This window comes from Salvelinus sp. IW2-2015, linkage group LG36 (assembly GCF_002910315.2).
Source record: "Salvelinus sp. IW2-2015 linkage group LG36, ASM291031v2, whole genome shotgun sequence".
Taxonomy (NCBI): Eukaryota; Metazoa; Chordata; class Actinopteri; order Salmoniformes; family Salmonidae; genus Salvelinus; species Salvelinus sp. IW2-2015.
Genome location: NC_036875.1, coordinates 17,641,375 through 17,657,865, shown reverse-complemented (window position 1 = coordinate 17,657,865; position 16,491 = coordinate 17,641,375). Strand labels below are relative to the sequence as shown.

General features: G+C 39.8%; 1 protein-coding gene across 1 annotated transcript in view; it reads right to left on the bottom strand.

The window, feature by feature from the left end:
• Positions 1 to 15,037, bottom strand: part of mao (monoamine oxidase) — a 70,666-nt gene extending 55,629 nt beyond the window's left edge. The window contains 1 exon segment of the mRNA XM_070437591.1: positions 14,894 to 15,037. Within this exon segment, the coding sequence (XP_070293692.1) occupies positions 14,894 to 14,945 (52 nt within the window). The 5' untranslated portion in view covers positions 14,946 to 15,037.
• Positions 15,038 to 16,491: the final 1,454 nt, after the last annotated feature.

Sequence of the window (16,491 nt, the reverse complement as noted above, 5' to 3'; positions counted from 1 at the left end):
CAGCATGCAGCTTAGTCCACTATTGGCTGAGTCATGTGAGTTAGAGGAGACAGAGCAGCAAGATGTGACAACTTTTTACCAGTTGTAGGTAGGCTATTTAACTTGTCATTATGCGCGAGTGGAAATTTGAAATGGGAATTTTGGAACTCCCTCACCTGCTTCTGTTATGGGGAAAAGTACTCAATGAAACTGACATTAAATGTGGAGAATGATACATTTACATTTGTTGTCCATCAAGTAGCCTATTCATTTATATGCCATTGTAGGCTACCATTTGATACAATAAATATGTTGAAATGACTAAATCACTGGAGTCATTGCAAAACAATTTGTGCCACTTGTATATCCTACCTGGAGCTGGCAAACGGGTTTAATAAATAGCATATAACATCAGTGTATTGTTGTTGCAGCCTTGTGTTATTATGCAATTATTATGGCCATGTTTAGTTAAATAAATTGGAAGTTATCAAAGCTCTATCGCAATTGCCAATCAGTTGTTGGAACGCAGTAGACTGACGGTAACAGTCAATCAGATTTGGCTACAGGTAAAAAAACAAAAACAATGGCTGTTGTTGACAAGCAAATTCAGTTCATGTACATATACATAATATTTAATTCAGTGATTGAAATTACGACCCCATCCTCAGTAACCTATTCCAACAGGCTATTGGGAAACACAAGCACTTTTTACTTCGAAATCGCCAAACTATTCATGTTTAATAAATTAGTCTGCTAAATCGTTCAGTTTACATCTTGCCTACATTTTTCCTAGGCTACAGTAGACTATCTGAAACTATATGTAGGCCTATCAGGGGCTATAGGCTGCCTGCATCTATCCAAGCAAACCACAGCAAAGTTGAATTACAATTATAAACCCAGATTTTCGTCTGTAGCCTATGCCTATTGAAATTACAAATCAATCTCGCAAATGGGCGAGTTATAAAGGTTTTTAGTCAATATCTGGCACATGATAAGAGCCCAATTGCCAGAAAATAGCCTAACAATTGTTTTTAAGTTCGTCCTAGTGTTTCTTGCTCAGAGATTTCGACATCCTCTGTCCACCTTTCATCACTCAAACTCTCCTGTCGGATTTATCTATAGTTATGCACATGCGCACAAGGGATTTATTTACAATTATAAACGAGGTTCAAGCCCTGAATGCTGATTGGCTGAAAGCCGTGGTATATCAGACAGTATGGGTGCAAATTTCGGTGTTAATATCGGTGATACTATCAAGAGCAGTGTGTGGTTTCCTTTTTCCTATATCAGACAGTATACCATGGGTATGACAAAAAAAATATTTTACATTGGTAACCAGTTTATAATAGCAATAAGGCACCCTTTGGTTTGTGGTATATGGACAATATACCACGGCAAACAGCTGTATCCAGGCACTCCACGTTGCGTCAAGCTTAAGAACAGCCCTTAGCCGTGGTATATTGGCCATATACCACAAACCCACAGGGTGCCTTAATGCTTAATCATAGCAGTCAAATGAGTTAAATCGACATCCGTTAATGGAAAATGATCTGCCGATTTTAATAAGGGCAAATTATATTTTCTCTTGCAACATATTCCAATTAGTTTATTAAGTCATGTCATAGTTCACAATAACTAATATTTTGGTGAAAACCAAATTTAGCTTCTAACGTAGTTACAAGTTACGTCRATATTCCTTCTTAATTGGCTCAATACAATTATGGAAAATGTGTTTATTGTATAAATACGGCAACTCCTCTCTTGCCGGCAGGTTTTGAGTTGTCATTGGGCTAGTAATTTTAGCTATACCTGGCAACCCTGAGTGGCAGCAAGAGTTCTGTAGGTTACTGGCAACATTTCCACAGTGAGTTACAATAAAATTCCAGTAAAAAAAGACAAATTCACAGCAACAACTTGCCATTAAGTTAATGGAATATCCACAATAACCTCTAGTCTATAAAGACCAGCTCATCACTGACACACTCTCTTACAAAGTCTGAAGAACAGCCAGTGCCAAAGGAATTGCTCTGCTTCATTGGCATAACCATCAAACAATTAAATGGCTACAACACTTCGACTGACGGTTGGCATAAATACCCATATATTTGACCACGCCCCAAAATATGATAATGCCCCCACCAGTACATTGCACCCACCTATCAAAGCACAGTGATGATCATACATTATATTCAAAATATTGGGTAGAAAAATATCCTATTATACCTACCAGGTACTGAACTGTACCGTGTGATTTCATATGTGTTCCTGTGAAGTGTACCTTTGACCTTTTTGTACCCCAGGTAGCAACACTGTTCCCTAACCATCCCCTTATATTTATTTTATTTTTCGTGTTTTTTTCTATTTTTTAAATCTATTATTATTTAAAAAATGTTTTAACATAGTATGAATAAGTACGAACCTGGTGGCTCTGCAAAAACATTGATGCACTCCCAACCAAGAAGAAGCAAGTTGAAATCCCCAAAGTGTTAATGTATACCAGGGATGAAGTGCCGCAAGCACCTCATGTTTTTGATTTAACCAACCTGGATGACCAGGTGTGTTGAATTTAGGCAATCACTGAACTGATCAACTGGCTCAGCTGGTCGGGTGTGGTGCGTAGTTGAACAAAATCCTGCGGCACTCCAGGAACAGGGTTGCCTACCCCTGATGTGAACTCTATGTCAAGTGTCCTTGAGCACTGCTAGTTTTATGTTGATGTTATATTGGTGGTGATAATTGGACAATTATTGACTTGGATTCTGGGCAGCTTTTAGCAAAGTGTAGAAATGCATTAAGTCCGTGGCCAAATCTTTTTCATGCTCGAAGATCTGGTGTTATAGCTGCACTGTAGCAGGATGTTTCAGGTTGTTAGTGACCAAGAGGTTTTTCTTTCAAATCCCAAGTGTTGTTACAGTACAAAATTACAGTTTATTTACACTAATTGAAATCAGAATACAACAACATACTGTCATTTTATAGAAATAACACCAAGTAGTATATATTTACTTTATTTTACTACAACGTTAGGCAAAGTGCAGAAATGTATTTTTGCCAATTTCCATTACAACAGCAGACCTGGTGGTGCAGTAGGAACTTCAGGTAGTTAGCAACCAGGAGGTTGTGAGATCAAATCCCAAGCGAGGTTGATTCCCAAGTATCAGCATACTGTCTACTAACACCTGTTTTTAGCTGTAAAAATACAGTAACTAGTTCTATATATCATATTTTCACCGTAACTGGACAAAAACCTCCAGGGGACCATGACAGAACGTTCTAAAAATGTCCTTGGGGATGTCCCTGAAACAAACCGGGAACTAGACAAAACCTGCAGGGAACCATGTGTCACGTCCTGACCATAGAGAGCCTTTTTATTCTCTATTTCGGTTAGGTCGGGGTGTGACTAGGGTGGGTAATCTAGGTTGTTTATTTCTATGTTGGCCTGGTATGGTTCCCAATCAGAGGCAGCTGTTTATCGTTGTCTCTGATTGGGGATCATATTTAGGCAGCCATTTCCCCACTGTGTTTTGTGGGATATTGTTTATGTGTAGTTTCCTGTGAGCACTCCATAGCTTCACGTATTGTTTGCTTTTTATTGTTTTTGTGCGTTTCACGTCAATAAATTATGTGGAACTCATATCACGCTGCGCTTTGGTCCGAATGTTCTTAGGACGATCGCGATACCATGACTGTTTAAATTGAATTAACATCAATTATGCCTTTCAAAGTAAAATATTCTAAATTACATTTGACACCTGGGTTTTCAAATGATGTGACGTGTAGTTTCAAGTTATCACATATTGACATTTTGCTATTGCTTGTTGTCACATTCATTTCACATGAGCTCATGTTCTCACATGTTGTCACGTGTAGTTTTATGTTATCATATGTTGCTTCACATGCTATCACATGTTATCACATTAACTTCCCATCAAATTTGATTTAACTTTAAATCAAATGTGATTTCATGAGGTCACACACGATCACGTGTTCACATGTGAAATTCATAAGTTTTTTCCATAAGGGAGGAGTTGGCTAAACAGATCCAAGACAGGGCAAGACATAAGACCATAGGAGTTTCTACGGCATTGTCTTACAAGGGCCACTCATGCAAATGCACAAGCTTCTGCACACTGGTATACTTGGAACTGCTTACAGTTTGACACTTGTTTTCTTTTAACCTGTCAGGATTACTAAAGACAGCCAGCTGTGTGTGTGTGTGTGTGTGTGTGTGTGTGTGTGTGTGTGTGTGTGTGTGTGTGTGTGTGTGNTGTGTGTGCGTGTGCGTGTGCGTGCGCGTGCGCGTGCGCGTGTGCGCGTGCGCGTGCGCGTGTGTGTGTGAACCTCAAAACATGTCAAAAGAGTGAGATGAGACTATTCTATCTCCCAGATAATGTGGAATGTTCTTTCCCTGTGCTCTGCCAAGACAGAACAGCGACACAAAACAAAAATCCAATACCAAGAACACAACAAGAGGACATTCTGCCACTGTCCTTAGGCCCTAAAATGCTGTGTATTGATCCGGCAGAGGGGAGACATTTACAAGACTTAAGGGCTCAGACAGTGATTGCCTTTTCAGATCTATCAAACAAAGCAGCTGTATCGAAAAGCAATTATAAGGAGGAGAGATGTGTGAAATTGCATGTTAAACAGGTCATGTCCGCAGGGTGGTGAGAGAGAGATTGAGAGAGAGAAAGTGGGAGGGAGACAGAGAGAGAGAGAGAGAGAGAGAGGAGGAGGAAGATGGAAGAGACGAGGAAGATGGGAAGAGACAAGAAAGGGAGGGAGTGTGTGAGAGAAAGAGGGAGGGAGAGAATAGGGAGAGTCAGAGAGAGACCGATGGAGAGCCAGCGAGAGAGAGAGAGAGAGAGAGAGAAAGAGAGAGAGAGAGATGGGCCTCTTTTCCCTACATTCTTAGAAAAAAGGGTTCCAAAAGGGTCCTATGCAGAGGGATAAGGTTCTACCAAGAACCATATTCATCTGAACAAAGGTTCTTCAAAAGGCAAAGGATTCTACTTAGAACCTTTAACATCCTAAGAACCATTTTTGGAAGAAAGGGTTCTTAAATTATCCTTTGGAAGGAAATAATGATTCGTTGGAAGGCAAGAAGTATTGATTCAGAAGTAACCCCCCCACCCCCAGCATTTCTCTATTGCAGGTTGATTTTCAGAATTTTTTTTTTTCAATATCTGTGTTTTTGCATGTCATTGACTGGTTGATTAGTCTTATACTACACAAAGATAAATAACATAGCTACATTATTAAAACTAATACAATCTGTTAGTTGGACTTACAGTATGCCCCGTTACTGAGACGGTTGTTCCAGTTTAGATGATTTATGCAGTCKAAGTAATCAGTCTTCCCCACCCTGGCAGTCATTCTGAATGAAAACGGTTGTGGGTGATTAAGAGTTCCAATTGTTAGATATCCTTACTCTGGCTGGATCCCAATAGGAAATACACATCACTTTGCAAGCATAATATGACTTGCAGGCTTGATGTGGCCAGGTATTTCCTAACACCACTGTGTTGGGGTATAACTAGCCCGTCAAAGAATGGCCTTATGATATATGTAATGTATACTGTCCTACAAAGGCAAAACGCAGTAACTACACTTTTGGTAAAAATTAAGTTAAAACTGAAATCATGCTTTTTAGTATCTGTTTTATCTTATGACAAAGTGTACTGGTTCAATTATGTTCCGTTCCAGAGAAAAGGGAGTGTGAAATTTGCAGTAACTACAAAATCCAAGTAAAAACTGAGGCAAACAGCAATAACTGAAGTTACTGCACTTTGGCTTTGTTCCACCTTGTTGTGACTGCAGTTACCCGCTTTGCCATACAAAGGCAAAGTGCTGTAATCACGCAAACAGTGAAACGGAGAAAAATGGATTTAAAGTTTATTTGCTGTCCATCCAAATATGTTGTAGACACGTGATAATGTATTATCTTACTATTAAGTTATTGTCTATGCATATCAACCATGACCACTGATTTGACCTGTGACCCCCTAAGTAAAAACAATAACCACACAAAGTCAAACAGAAAAAAACACAAGAAAGTTGGATAAAGACATTTACATTGTAGATACTGCACAAAGTTGTAAGTATAAACATTCTGTTTGATGAAATAGTCCTTACCTTATGGTTGAAAAAAATGCTTGAGGGTTACTACAATACAACATTAAAAACATGAAAATATAACTACATAAAACCATTAAATACAGTTGAAATGTAGTTAGAACTGACACATCAAACAGAAAACCAATAAGAAAGTTGGATAAACACATTTAGATTGAAGATACTGCACTTTGCCTTTGCATTACCCATATAGTTGTTTAAGGTCATACAAAGGCAGAGTGCAGAATCTGTATTTTAGGGGTCATAGGTCAAATCAGTGGTCATGGTTGATATGCACAAAAAATACTTCATAATAAGATGATACATCAGTGCATTATCACTTACGGTATCTACCTACAACATATTTGGCTGATTAGCAAAAACATGCGTTACTGCTACTGTAGTTACTGCGTTTTGCCTTTGTAGTAATATACAGTTTAATTTTAAAGGATAATAAGGCTGACTGAACTGTTCATAGAGAGTTCTAGGAAGAACCCTTCAAAGATAAAAGTGTTCTTAGTAGAACCGTTCATGAATATGTACAATATATGCTGTATGAATAGTGCGTAAATTGTATTTTTGTTGTCTCTTGGTCTTTCCAATATATAACTCTTATTTAATGTTTAATTTAGAATTTAATGTAATATCATATGTTGTTCTTGTCTATAACTGTTTTGTACTTTTTGTTTAATATGTATTTGTATGTTTTATGTGGATACCAGGAAGAATAGCTGCAGCATGTGTGGTAGCTAATGGGGATCCCAATAAACTAAACTAAACTAAACCAGGAAAAAGGATTCAACCTTACTGTGTTTGGTCCTTGATGTATTGGTGTACTTTCTCCCCTGCCAGAGGTGCATGATTTGATCATCGATCAGATCAATCTATCTATCAATTATTCACAATGAATCATCTTTGTATTAGAGTCCCTGCAGTACTCTTGAACCTCTCCCACAGCTTGACTGCCATTATCTAACATCCCATTATCTAACATCCCATTATCTAACATCGCGTTATCTAACAATAAAGAGCTCATATGTCAGTGTGGACTCATCAACCACCCTATCTATAATATTCCCTCTGTCTTTCCAGCTGTGCAAACAAGAAAAGCTATCAATTAACTTTTACCATTAGATATATCGGTAGTGTATGTGCTCTACTTTATTTACCTGCTATAAATTAATGTTTGAGATGTTTCTTCGAGGCTTCAGCTGTGTCTCTCTCACCCTGGAAACAATGGCAGCTATGGATTTGAATAGCTCTCTCGCTCTCTCTCTCTCTCTGATGTTTGTCAGAGTGATGAGAACACCTGAAATGACTGTATACTGGCACACAGAACACTGTGCCCTCTTTAGAGAGGTAGTCAAGTGAGATCAAACACACATTCTTCAGTAGGTAGGTATAAAATACATAGAGCCTGCGCTTATAATCTCCAGGAAGTGTACCACGCCCATATTTATAGACATAAGACAAGCACTAAGTTCATGATGGCGCCGGTGGGTAGGGCTGCCGTCTTATTGGCCCTCAACCAATCATGCTATTTTGTTTGTTTTTTCGCGTTGTTCGTAACTTGTTTTGTACATAATGTTGCTGCTACTGCCTCCTATGACCGAAAAGAACTTCTAAACATCAGAACTGGGATTGGAGAATTTTATGATAAGCTGTATTCTTCAATGAGTCGGACGCGAGGGATATACTGTTGACACCCGACCAGGCCCCGATCCCTGTGATTCGCTGGAGAAGGAAACGGCGATTCCGAGGCAAAAGATCAGGTTGCCTTGTGAGGACCAGGCGACGAGTGGCTATTCTGCCCTTGCCCTCCGTTCTGCTAGCTAACGTTCAATCGCTAGAAAATAAATGGGAAGAACTGAAAGCACGTACATCCTACCAACGGGACATCAAAACTGTAAGATTTTATGCTTCACCGAGTCGTGGATGTTGTATTCGGCGCATGTGACAAATACAATTTTAGTTTATTTGCTTTGAATTAAGGCGGTCTTTACATATTTAAGTTTTCATTTTTATGAAAGACTGTAACACCAGGAAATCAGCTCCAAGTGATTTTCATTCAGGAAATCTGTTCCCAAGTATTCCCACACATAATAGAGAGACACGTGATCTTATAGAAATGTAAGCAAATTATTGAAATTATGTTTTAGTCAAATATGTTTGGGCTTCTTGCGGTTAATTTGCAGTCTACAAATCATTTGTAATTATGTTCCGGCCCCCCGACCAGCCACTCAGGGAAAAAATCGTCTAGTTGATGATCCCTTCTTTACGCCCTGGAGCCCCTGAAGATTTTCTGCAAAATCCTTTGTATAAACAGTACTGTAGCTACAATACTGTAGATAATCCTAACCCACACCTGTTTTATATTGTGTTCCACAACACATTGACTGCAGGGCTCTCTGCCTCTGCTAACACTAATACAAAAGGCAAGCTGGAGTTGGCTGGCTGAAGGCCTTTGGAAACATCTACTGAGTCTTGACCCAGAATTTCTATTGAGCGTGATGCAATTACACAGCCACTTAACTTTTACACCAATGTTCCAGGGGAAAGGTTCAGGAGAAGGGGAATCCAGCTGCTTTCTATAAATATCTGGCCCTCAGTCAACAGCCCAGTCAAACCAAGCCTGCGTCCAAATCGCTAAGCAGTGTATGTCAAAGCAGTGTGCCGATACCTGTATTACTTTATCAGAAGCATGTGATCAATGACATCCGAAGCTTAATTTTGTCAAACAACCACCTTTTTGATTTGGTATTGGTTTCGGTAGAAGACAAAAAAGGATACGGCGTGTGGGACATCGTCTATAATTATTTGGCTGGTCTAAATTATTTTCACCAGCAGGTGCCACTAGTGTACACTGTGTTGATCAAATCCTTGAGTAATGAACCTATTTTCGACACAATTGGCTGGAAAGTCCCAATGCTTCAGAAAGCTCTGTTTCTCCATCACTAGTAAATAATGGACAGAACATACAGGTTATTTCTTAGTTAGGTTATTGGCCTGAGGGCATGGTTTAGTAGGGGCTTGGCTTTCAAATAGTTTTTTTTGGCCACCCATGAGAGTAAACGTCACCCCGGTTAATCTGTTTTGTTGTATTGTCAACAAATGTTACGGTTGAGCACTGACACTTTTGTAGCTTAATGAGGTGTATACAAGTTGAATTCCTCCAGTGCCTATGTGTATCCCAATGTTTGAATATATATGACCACTTTGTTATCATATTTAAATAATAATGTTATTAATTGCATATTAAAATATTGACTTATAAATCAGAAACAATTCTAAAAATCAACCTGCAATAAAGCATGCTGGGAAATATGATAAAGATGGGTTCTAGTTTTGGTTTAACACTGGTTACTAACACCAACACCGGGGTTATTTTACACTAATGAGTGTTAATTTAACACTTACAGAGTTAATTTAACACCAGCATCAACACTATAAATGTCTCTTTCTCTCTGGTTTGGTAACAGTCTGTGTTAAATGTTCTCTACACTCTCGGAATTAGTGATGACTCAAGGAACCCTGGAGATCCTCAAGGAACCCCTGGAGTTCCTCAGGGAACCATTGCTAGTCAATGGTTCATATTTGCACATTCGGTTTAGTTGAGGGGTTCTTGGAGGAACCTTTAATGGTTCAATGTAGCAACATTGAGGTTGAACACTGACAGTTTTGTAGCTACAATGAGGCTAACAGAGGTGTCTGAGCTCTTCAAGAGCCTATGCATATCCCAAAGTTGGAATAGTTACTACTTTATTCCTCTTGCTGCTCTGTAATTATTAGAATAATAAAATAATTTGCAGTGTATGAACTTAACATGATGAACAGGAATTACATTTACGCTAAAGGGTGGCCAAAAATAACTATCTGAAAGCCATGCCTCCAGTCTGATAGGCTGCCCCCTCTACAATATATGATCAAAAAGGTAAAAATGTGAATCCCTCCCATCACAGGGGTTCTTCTGAGACCATTTTCAGAGGGGTTCCTTGATGAGCCCTTTTGACCTGGAAAGGTTCCGCCTGTGTGGCAACCCAAAAGGTTCTTGCAGGTGACATGTAGACTACTGGTTAGAGTATTGGGCCAGAAACCGAAATGTTGCTTGTTCAAATACCTGAGGTGCAAGGTGCAAATATAATGATGTGCCCTTGAACAAGGCACTTAGCCCTAATTTGCTCCAGCGGTGCCGTACTACTATGACCCTGTAAAACAACACATTTCACCTCACCTATCCAGTGCTGCTGCTAGCGCCCCTGGGGGCCAAGGGGCTGGTGGCTGCATGATGAATTGCAGAGGACAATTTGCAGCAAGAAGAGAACACAGCTCTCCACTGCTCGGTACATAAGGAGAAGCAGAGAGAGGGGAGGGGGGGGGGGGRAATTMCCCCCCCCCCTCTCTCACCCTCCCTCCATCTCTCTTTCTTCCCTTCCTTCATCCCTCTCTCCTTTGATTAGAGACAGTGATTGAAATAAGTGGGCCTCATTGTCACCTTCTAAAGGGCAACAGCACAGACAAACAGAGATATTTAAACCTTGTCCTAGTGTAACTGTAGGAGAAAGAGAGAGAGAGAGAGAGAGAGAGATAGAACAAGAGAAAGAAAGAGAGAGAGAGCAAAGTGTGACACACTATGATTCATATGTAAACCTGCAGAGACATGCTTTTATAAATACAAAGGAGTAATTAAGAAATATGTATTTCGCTATTGCAGAATAATTTTTCTCTATTATTCTGTCTATTGTTGAATATTTATTGCAGAGGTGGTGGATATGCTTAAGACGATGCTGAGTTTACCTATAAGGTTCGGGTTTGCAGGCAATATCTTAATGCTATCTATGTTTCCAGGCTGTATCACAACCGGCCGTGATTGGGAGACCCATAGGGCGGCGCCCAATTGGCCCAGCATCGTCCGGATTAGTTTTGGCCGGGGCAGGCCGTCATTGTAAAAAGTAATTTGTTCTTTGCTGACTTGCTAAGTTAAATAAAGGTTAAATACAAAAAATAAATTCAACATAAAGTGATGAAAACTCTATTCCACTTCAATTCAACCTTGAGACAACCCTCTCTACAGAACCCTCTCTACGGAACCCTCTCTACGGAACCCTCTCTACGGAACTCTCCTTTATTAATCATAGTCATTCACAGACAGGCCAAAATACCTCTCCGAAACAACATTTAACAGCGTAACTGATACATTAGGCTGTAGTATGGAAATATGATTATACTGGATTTGAAACGACAGTATGTGATTCACTAACAGGAACATTGGTGTAGCAGCTGATAAACCGGTTTTAATCCAGATATTTAACATGGTCTGTCCTATTAGGAGTTGAGCTCTTATTGACTGTCTGCCAGCACTGACTGACCTAAATCAATGTTTCCAAACTCGGTTCAACACAGGTTCCACTTGTCGAAAGCTGTAATAGCCCTGTGTGACACTTCCTCAACCAAGACATTTGACAGCTCTTGTTCTGTCTCCGGGAAAGAAAAGAGTTTACTTACTATTTATTACTCACCACTCAGCTTCTACAACTGTAGAAATAAAATGGGTTCAACCTAGCCAAGTCTGGAGTTCAGACTTAGAAGGCACCAGTGGTGGTTAGTGCCGTTTAAGTTGAGGAAGGACGTAACATTTTTTTTCATGAACATGGCCTTATTTCTATTACCACATTTTGGATGACTGTCATTCATATTCCATTCACCCAGTTAAATGTAACACACGATTGGTTTAGGCTACTACATGATACTCTCATTTTCCCTCTACCCATCATGAGGTTGCTACAACCTGGCCTATGAATGAAAGTTTACAACATAGGTGCACACAGGTCGAGAGAAACATTTGAGGTGACAGACAGGGACACATGGACAGACAGTGATACATTCAATACCGCCTTTCACACTCTTGCCTGCATATAGTGTGTAATCCTTAGTCCAATAGTTGCAAACGAGAGTTTCTATTGGACAAATTCAGGTATGTTTATGCCCGTTTGGTTCCGTTTGCTTCTGTTTAAGAAACGTTTTTCAATGAATACATCACTGATCACGCGTAAAAACAATTCACATTCATAGCTGCCAAATTGTATTCCTTCTCGCATCTATGCACTCTCCTCCTCTCACCTTTTCCCTTCGCTTGTAGACTTCAATGCACAACACATCAGCTGTATGTGACCAGGCAAAAAAAACTTTCTAAGCCAAACCATATCATAACCGCTACACACAGCCTACATTGTTGTCACCCGCTACAATCATGCAGTAACCTTACAGTGTACAGTCAGTAAGGGTCTGTAGTGACGCCTCTAACACTGAGATGCAGTGCCTTAGACCGCTACGCATCTCGGGAGCCCCTATCTAGCTTTCTCTTGCTTCTACATCATTTTGGAATAAATTAATTTGTTCAAAACTGTTCAACTTTCTCTCTCTCTTTGAGTCAACTACTCACCACATTTCATGCACTGCAGTGCTAGCTAGCTGTAACATGCTTTCAGTACTAGATTCATTCTCTGATCCTTTGATTGGGTGGACAACATGTCAGTTCAAGCTGCAAGAGCTCTGATAGGTTGGAGGACATCCTCCGGAAGTTGTCATAATTACTGTGTAAGTCTACGGAAGGGGGGGAGAACCATGAGCCTCCTACGTTTTGTATTGAAGTCAATGTACCCAGAGGATGACAGAAGATAGCTGTCCTCTGGCTACACCATGGTGCTACCCTACAGAGTGCTGTTGAGCCTACTGTAGACCTTCATTGCAAAACAGTGTGTTTTAATGAATTATTTGGCGACGTGATTATATTTAGTGTAGTTTTATCTTAAAAGGATAACTTTTTAAATGTTTTACAATAAAAAAATGATCAAATTCACTGAGGAGGATGGTCATCCCCTTCCTCCTCTGAGGAGCCTCCACTGGAGGGCACATGATTACAGACATTGATTCAGCCATAGCATACAGTAAGCATTATTTTCCACAATTTCATTGGCAACAATATTTGAATGCTCTAATCCAACATATTCCATGTGGGAGGTGATATACTCTCTCCAGCTGCATAGAGAATGTGAAAAATCGGTCGATGTGCCTTTGAGCAAGGCACTTAACCATAATTTGCTTCAGGGGCGCCGTACTACTATGGCTGACCTTGTAATACAACACATTTCATTGCACCTAGGTGACAATAAAAATATATATTATTTTCATGTCACGGGCAGTACCTGAACCCTGGTTTCCCACAGGAGAAAACAACTTCTTAACCATTTTACCAAGAGAAAATTCCCTGTTGGGCCGAAGGTGGCAGTGATTTTAAAGTCGCAGGTACTGCATCATGAAACCGTGAGCCTGACTCTCGTACGCTATATATAATATACCTAATATTGCTGTTATAGTATTCTATATGCAATCCCTATTTAAGTGGATGCTTACTCATAGCATTGATGCTTATAAGGCAGACTTGATTTTTATTGGGACTGTACAGCCCTCTATGAGGCTACACCCATACAGCTATTTACACACAGCAAATGCAAAACACCACCAGCTAGCCGTATGCATTATGTGGGGTTAGAGTCATCACACAGTCAGACTTTCAAATCAGGACACAGCTTTATGTGTGAGATGAGATGAAATCACGATCAGCAACTCAAATGACATATCAGGCAAACTGTGACTGCTAGTTGTGTGAAATGCTGACATGACAAATAAGATAACTGTTGTATACAGGTGTAGGATCTTAATTTGACCAGTTTCTCACAGCAGGAAATGTATCCTGCAGCAAAAGGAAATGTGCATTATTGTATGGATTATAATTAATGTAAATGTGTATAGGGGTTGATGCATTTTTTGTTAGCGCAAATCAAGTCTGACATTTTAAAATGGAAATTACTAACTTTTAGTAATTTTAAACCACCTTTCAGTTTTCTCAATGTCATTCAATTCAGCATTGAAAAAAGGGTCAAGTTAAAATGTGCTCCACCTGAGCCAGTGTAAACACAGGTCAGAGACCACTATAACACACCAAATGCGTTTGATGAATCCTTTTCGTGTTATTCTATGTCTCTTAAAGGGAAAGTAATCCAAAACGCATTGAAAGTAAACTGATTACGTTACATAGTTTGGGGGTAATCCAAAAGTGATGTTACTGATTACAATTATGGACAGGTAACACGTAACTGTAATAGATTACATTTGGAAAGTAACTTACCAACCCTTTATAAGGTAAAATAAGGCTATTAAAGTTTGTGACTGTGATGTGGAGAATTAGGCTACAGCAACCCTAGTCGGAAGTCAAATGTCATATAGCCTATACTGCATGTTCATCATATCAAGTGCATGACAGCAAAGAATAGCACGAACAAAGATGCTCCAGTTGTTAAATTGTAACCACTGTTGTTACAATATTAAAGAAATATGGTGCAACATGTGCATTTGGACACTCCTACTACAAAGCGACATGTTATCAGTCGATGTAGCTTCACGGAAGAGACTATCTACAAGCAAAGCAAACGCAGATGAACTGAAACTGCACAGTAAGTCCATATTGATTAAGAATAACGCGTATTCAATCATGGCCAATGTAGGCTATATGCCTCTACAATAACAGCGCACATTTATTGTCTGACTTGTGGGCTACAGTGTTGCACATTTGTGCTGCAACAGTTGGCCACTTACATAAAGCAATGTGGCTGCTATTCGTACAATATCATATCACCCCGAGTTCCTATCGATTCCCTTCTTCGCAGTCCATTGTAATATTCCCAGTAGTCTATTTACTAACTGCAGTAAATTGTTTGGAAGCTTCCCTTTAAATTGCACGTACCTGATATTCCTCCTCCGATCACTATTACGTCGTATGTGTTCGGTGCTGTCATGGTGTTGTTTTGCCGGTCTCTCTCTTTCTCTCTCTGTACGTCCGCTGCCTGCTGTTCGCTCGCCTCGCTCGGTGCTGGACGCCAGGCGGACAGAGGATCGCATCTGTATTAAAAGCGGAGAGACAGGCCCACTTGAGCCGACTCCGCCTACGGGTTGCAGCCTAGCCTACTCTGCATGATTTTATTCTGATGTCAGGGGTGAGAGAGGGACCATACATGCTCTTTGTCCTAGAACGACACCTGCTCCAATAGGCTAGGCCTACTGTAGTATAGAATTTGGACATTATATACTGAGATAGGGTAGTGTGATTGCATGCTTAGTAGCAATGTGTTGTTTTGCAATCCTGCACATGTAGCCACTAATCCTGTAAAACAAGATTACAGTTACAGTATCCATGATACAGTATCAGGTGTTGATGTGTTGCAGTATCAAGTATGCTAGGTTATGGAGGGTCAGTTTAAAGTCATTGGTCAATGGTCACTATAGAAAGGCTAACATTATAGATGAGTTATTATGCATGGACAAGTAATGACTGAACATTAGTCTTCATGACTGGACATGATAGCAATTAGATAGCAAAGCATGAGCTAAGTGACACCATTAAGTTATGTGTGATACATTTATAAGTTGTTATTCATACCGTAAATCATAGGCTATATAGGCCTACAGCTGTCCATATAAATGTATTAACAATTTGGATTTAGTCATTAATGTCGCCCCCTTGTGGAAATATTTGGTCATCAAAACACTGAATAAATTGCCTTTTTACTCTCTGATTATGAACCTTTTACACTGCCATGGGGTCCAAAACAACTTCCAGCTAACTGAGCCCCTTTCTCTAGCCCTGGCCCAGCCCTGGCCCCTCAGTGACTGTAGATCTTTGGGGTAACTAGTTGAGGTGTCTGGGGACCTTGACCTACCGCTATACTAGCCTTTCATAGGGGATAACAATGAGCATGTTGTGCAGTATAGAGCAGTGTAGTGTAGAATATAGAGAGTGCGTAGGCAGAGATCTGTGTCTTAGCGAGTGTCCAGTACAGTGTATTATATGATCCATAATGGGTATATTGTGGTTAATCATATAATCTGAGTTAGATCCCATATGGTTTAAGCTAGTAAAGTGCCATGCTGCACAGTAAATTCTCCAGTGTTAGAATCAACATTGAAAGAGTGGGACCATATACACACTGGAACCAGTATTAACACTTTGTATTCAGGATAATACGTTAATTGCTTTACCACATTTTTTGCAATATTACTTTAGTGCCTTGTTGAAAACAGGATGCATGTTTTGGAATGTTTTCACTCTGTCAATTAAGTTAGTATTGTGGAGTAACTAAAATGTTGTTGATCCATCCTAATTTTTATCTTTTACAGCCATTAAACTCTGTAACTGTTTTAAAGTCACCATTGGCCTCATGGTTAAATCCCTGAGCAGTTTCCTTCCTCTCCGGCGTCTGAGTTAGGAAGGACGCCTGTATCTTTGTAGTGACTGGGTGTATTGATACACCATCGAAAGTGTAATTAATAACTTCACCATGCTCA